The 6000-nt window shown below is 39.6% G+C and overlaps 1 protein-coding gene across 2 annotated transcripts; it reads right to left on the bottom strand.

Annotated features, from left to right (window-relative positions):
- Positions 1 to 618: 618 nt before the first annotated feature.
- LOC106572696 (prostaglandin E synthase 3) lies at positions 619 to 4314 on the bottom strand. Of its 2 annotated transcripts, none has more exons than XM_014147083.2 (8): positions 4061 to 4314; positions 2713 to 2826; positions 2397 to 2466; positions 2148 to 2246; positions 1833 to 1922; positions 1675 to 1746; positions 1483 to 1501; positions 619 to 1276 (listed from the first exon to the last, which is right to left on the bottom strand). In XM_014147083.2, coding segments are annotated over exons 1-8 (486 nt in total). In that variant the 5' UTR covers positions 4063 to 4314; the 3' UTR covers positions 619 to 1256. The 2 variants fall into 2 exon arrangements, with proteins under 2 accessions (XP_014002558.2, XP_014002556.2); XM_014147081.2 differs by having other exon boundaries at positions 3992 to 4290.
- Positions 4315 to 6000: the final 1686 nt, after the last annotated feature.

Here is a 6000-nt window from a genome sequence, read left to right as displayed (position 1 = left end):
GGCGAAACCTAGTAGTGCATCCGCCTTTCTAGGGAGTTTTTCCTAGCCACCGTGCTTCTACACCTGCATTGCTTGCTGTTTGGGGTTTTAGGCTGGGTTTCTGTATAGCACTTTGAGATATCAGCTGATGTAAGACGGGCTTTGTAAATACATTTGATTTGATTTAACACTTGCATTTATATTTTGTACTGCGAGTGCAAATTCTATTTGGTAATTTAATGACAAGTTATTTTTGTTACGTTGCTGCACCCCTTTGAATATGGAAGAAATAATTTGCTGCTTGTTTTATACAAAATGTGCAATAAATACAGAGTAAACTAACAGGATATATTTTTTAAATGTTCTGTATGTACAATGTTAACTAAAGCATCCTTGCAAAATGTGATTGAAAGGTTTTTCCATTATAACTTACAACTTATGCTATACTGTAAAATACGTTTAACATACATAATTCATTGATTAATTTCTAATACCTCATTATTTAAAAACCAATGAACTATTACAAGTAATATTTCCACATGTTAACGTACATTGAGAAAATATTTGTTCCGAGCTAAAACTTGTTTCAATATATTAACAAAAATAAAACTAAATGTACAGTACGAACAAAAGGGGACATTTTTCATTACAAAAAAAGAAACAACTTTATTGAAAATAGGCAGTTGTTTTAAAACATGTTTTTTCTTCAGTTAGAATTTACAATTATGTTGATATTTAATTCGTAACCTCACTGACGTTATTAAATAAAAAGGTGGAGAGGTGGGGTGTAACTTTCAGACTATCCCATCAGAGCAGGGCCACATTCAGTAGGAAAACATTGTCAAACGTTGCAGATTGAAATACGATGAGCCGACACGATTCCTTCATTCTACATGTCAGTGGCACCTTTGTTCTACATGACGTAATTCTATCTGAACGTTCCATAACGCTGTTCCCTGCTGAAGGCACCCCTGGTGGTTAAGTTAAAGCACGGTATAACTGAACCCCACAACACATCATGGAAACAACTGAATTGTCCATGCAGAATTAGAACAGCAAAGCACAGCACTAAGACATTGGCTGGAGAATGCTCTGCTGTGATGCCATTACGACAGATACAGTCTCTCCTCAGTGAGGTTCCTCTGACGTGTTTGGAAAACTGCTGATATTTCCTCCTTTTTCAAATATGGCTACCAACTCAACTCGTCTCTCTCTTCAACCAACCTTCGAGGCTTTCATTTCTTGTCGTCATCGGTTACAAGACTTTATATGCACCATTACTCCAGGTCTGGCATCTCTGAAAAAATTACAAATATTAAAATGTAAAAAAATAAAAAAAAATAGATTAAAAAGGTAAAAAGCTAATATACCAAGTCTACAACATGGCTCATGTGTGGATGGTATGAGACTTATGAACAACTTTCAAATGAAATGTACCATGAAAATGCTCTAGAAATTGTCTGCTTGCTTTTAACCATGTGCTAAAATGATATCACAACTTACTTTCATCATCGCTGTCGTGCTGGAAATAAAAACAACATGAGATTTAGTGTCAAAACTGGAAAACTCAACAGAGCAAGAAAGCAAGTAGTTTCTCTTGCAGCCACCGTATATAGTACACTGGTAAATGTTTGCATTTGCCTTGATATATTTGCTGTAAAATGTATTTAAAGATGACAGAAAATAAACACAGACCTCTTCGAGACCTTCCATACCACCCATGCCCAGATCTGGCATGCCGTCTTCTCCTCCCATCGTATTCATCATCTGAAAATAAGCAACAATCATTGTTTGAACATAAAAATATATATAATTTAACACATTACACACTTTGTGCAAGGTGACATGCTTGCCTCTGAGAACTTGTCGAAACTGGACAGATCCTCATCAGAATCATCTTCCCAGTCTTTCCAGTTGTTGAAGTCGACACCCAGCCATTGAAACTGTGGGAAAGGAAACAGACGTCCCAAAATGTCAAAATTATTTTAACCAACATTCAAGACAAAATGCCCTTCTTATGTGATCTGAGCCTATTCAAAGTGTCTCAGGGTAGGGGTACTAATCAGTTTGGCCTTTTAGGAATAAGATACATGGGCGGGAGGCCCAGAAATACAGGGCAGAAAAAGTAAGGTAGAATACATAGTATTGCACATTGAAACAGTTCCTACTTTTGCCTTGTCTTTTGTTAACCGTGGCCATGCTCTTCCTGCCTCTGCTTTCTTTAGACAACACAACACTGATCTGTCTGTACGTTTGTGCTTGGATGCCTGTAACGAGAGGAAGAGAGATAATCGGTATATTACAAGTGATTTTGTATGAGGGATCTTTGTCAGCATATTTAACATCCAGGTCATTGCAGCGGTTCTTCTGGGTCATTGCAGATAGTGATTCTGCAGCTAAATGAAAAACATACTTACATTGGGATCAATTGAGTCAAAAAGGTCCAATTCATTATGGTGTTTGATGGTTTCAATCCCACCAACACAACTGAAAAGACAAAGTAAAATAGATGGTTTTGTTCATTCAGACAGTAAGGGCCAATAAGATTGATCTTATTCCTGGGCTAAAAGGAAGATGAAGATGGTTTTTAGTCCAGGATTAGGTTTAAATCTGTGTCCAGGAAACTGCCCCCCAAGTGTCTCTGCAGCAGGCTTCATTTATAAACAGCTCACAATTTAAAATCAGTCTCACTTAAACTGCAGTGTGTCCCGTGGTGAACGTGAAGCAGCTTACCGGAAATCAAGTTTTGATTTTTCAAACTTCACTTGTAGATCTTTGCTGTCTTCTACCAGGAACTCAATAAAGACAGAGTCCCTTCTGTCATACCACTTCGCTGTTGCTGGCTGCCTATAGGACGATAGAGAAGACTGATTAGTCCGATACAAAGCAGTGATCAATGTCTTCTAGTTTTTGGTTATGAAATCCATCCATACATATTTGGGAAAGTGCACCCCATCATTATAGCCTGGGTACCAGTCTGTTTAGCTAACATTCCACTCTGTGTACTCCATGTCATTATGCCAACTGTTTAGCATGACGGAGTGGCAAGGAGGGTGAATTATAGTTTCCACGACTACCATCATTAGGGAATAGGGGATAAACCTATGAAGGGATAAAATGTGGGAAGGATAGGGGGCTGGTTCCATCCATTCATTTTAGATGCAAAACTGAATAATGTGCCACTTAGAAAGCTGTCTACTCATCTGCTACATGCATGTTGAAACAGAAAAGCGTGCACATTTGCTTTAAGCATTTTTTAGCTAGCTAAGATAATACATTGTTTGGTTCATTCAGACACTATACATGAGGAACATTAAGTCTAGCTCCACCCATCAACTGTATTTAATCCAAGGTCACACCCAGTCAGGTGGTTCACTGTCACTGGTCTCAAGGCTTCCTTGAATTCACTGGTTTGATGGCCAAGCCTAATAGGTATTATTGGCTAACCAGCTCTGACACCCTGCCATATATTCATTCATGAGCTTGCTAGCAGGCCACATGGATTGTCATGAAACTCCAACTAGCAAACTAGTAGCTAAGAGAGAAACTTTGCAACGAAGTGGCTCGCTAATAGCAGTTTATATGGCTCTAGCTAAAACTAGCTAGTCCATGTGAATAAAGGAATAACTTGAATAACTAACTAGCTATGAAACCAAGGCTCAGTCTTGTATTATAATTAAAGTATCACCATGGCTCGTGATGATATGGACGAGTACCATTGCGCGAGTGTAAAGCCGACATTTCGACTAGTGTAAACTGACAAGCGCACCATTCATTCCCACTAATCGTCCCCATGCATGAAGGAGCATAGAGCAGGCCTAGCTAGTTAGTTAGTTAGATACATTTGGCACCCGCTAGCAAGCTATAACATTAACGTTGCATTTTTGTGTCCCATGGACAATATGGAAACTATCATTGCAGCGTTGCTATACACGTATAAAGGTTTGGGCATGCCAGACACAACCAGCCCTAATTAAACGGCGATTAAGCTTGAAGCTAGCTAGCAAGCTACCTCGCATTTGCAAGAATATGCATCCCATGCATTGCACGCTAACGTTGGCACCCTCCGTTCCACACGTACATCTCTTGCTATCTATTTCTTCCCACTCCAGACCGCAGTATTAGCCACGATGTGTTGTTGGATATTCTCTTCTGTAGCGAAAAACGACGGGGCAAAATGTAAATATCAATCCTAGCCCAGCAACTGCTTTTCCTCGTTGTTGTTGTGCGCAATGACGCATCTAGAATCTAAGTCACCGTGGCCTCGCTCGCGCTGTCCGAAAGAAGTTTCTGGATCTTTCGCTCGTGCAGGGACCAGTCTCTTGCACGCGCTTTACCTGAAGCAAGCTACGCTGTTACCGTGGCAACACACACACACACACACACACACACACACACACACACACACACACACACACACAGAGTTGATCTGTATAATAAAAATTAAAAAGAGTTGATCTCTATCACATAATGTCAACTATTTCGGAGTGCAGGGAGTGGCCCACCCTCACTTTTTTCAATTTGAGAATACACTGAGCTGGTAAAACTATTTCTGAAAAATTCATTCTGATAAATAATTCTAAATAAATGTAATTACAACTAAAATTCTATGAAAAACTATAGAATGACAAACCAAATAAGTATGTATAGCAGCCTAGAGGTACAGTACCTTCAGAAAGTATTCATACCCCTTGACTTATTCCACACGTTGTTGTGTTACAGCCTGAATTCAAAATGGATTAAATAAAATAAAAAAGCTCACCCATCTACACACAATACCCCATAATGACAAATCTATTGAAAATGAAATACAGAAATGTCTCATTTACATAGGTATGCACGACCCCTGAGTCAAAACTTTGTAGAGGCACCTTTGGCAGCTATTACAGCTGTGAGTCTTTCTGGGTAAGTCTTTACGAGTTTTCCACACCTGGAACGTTTGCCCATTATTCTTTTAAAATTCTTCAAGCTCTGTTAACATGGTTGTTGATCATTGCTAGACAACCATTTTCAGATCTTGCCATAGATGTTTAAGTAGATTTCAGTCAAAACTGTAAGTCGGCCACTCAGGAATATTCACTGTCTTCTTGGTAATCAACTCCAGTGTAGATTTGACCTTATGTTTTAGCTTATTGTCCTGCTGAAAAGTCAATTAATCTCCCAGTGTCTGGTGGAGAGCAGACTGAAGCAGGTTTTCCTCTAGGAAACTCCCTAGTCCTTAACGATTACAAGCACACCCTATGCTTGAAAATATGGAGAGTGGTAGTCAGTAATGTGTTGTATTAGATTTGCCCCATACATCATTTTTATTCAGGACAAACAGTTAATTGCTTTGCCACATTTTTTGCAGTAATGCCTTGATGCAAACAGGATGTATGTTTCGGAATATGTTTTATTCTGTACATGCTTCCTTCTTTTCACTCTGTCAGTTTGGTTAATATTGTGGAGTAACTCCAATATTGTTGATCCATCTTCAGTTTTCTCCTATCACAGCCATTAAACTCTGTAACTGTTTTAAATTCACCATTGGCATCTTGGTGAAATCCCTGAGGGGTTTCCTTCCTCTCTGGCAACTGTTAGGAAGGACACCTGTATCTTTGTAGTGTACTAATACACCATCCAAAGTTGAATTAATAACTTCACCATGCTCAAATGGATATTCAATATCTGCTTTTTTATTTTATTTTTACCCATCTACCAATAGGTGCCTTTCTTTGTGAGGCATTGGAAAACCTCCGTTTCTTGTGGTTGAATCTGTGTTTGAAATTCACTTCTCGACTGAGGAACCTTACATATAGTCGGGCTCACGGGTGGCGCAGCGGTCTAAGGCACAGCATCTTAGGGTAAGAGGCAGTAGGCCTGTTGTAAGGCAGGTCCTCACCACACATCACCGGCAACAACGTCGCCTATGGGTACAAAACCCACCGTCGCTGGACCAGACAGGACTGGCAAAAAGTGCTCTTCACTGACGAGTCGTGGCTTTGTCTCACCAGGGGTGATGGTCGGATTCGCGTTTATCGT

This window comes from Salmo salar, chromosome ssa15 (genome assembly GCF_905237065.1).
Source record: "Salmo salar chromosome ssa15, Ssal_v3.1, whole genome shotgun sequence".
Lineage (NCBI taxonomy): Eukaryota > Metazoa > Chordata > Actinopteri > Salmoniformes > Salmonidae > Salmo > Salmo salar.
Note: the sequence above shows the minus strand (reverse complement) of the source record. Positions and strands in the feature narration are given on the sequence as shown.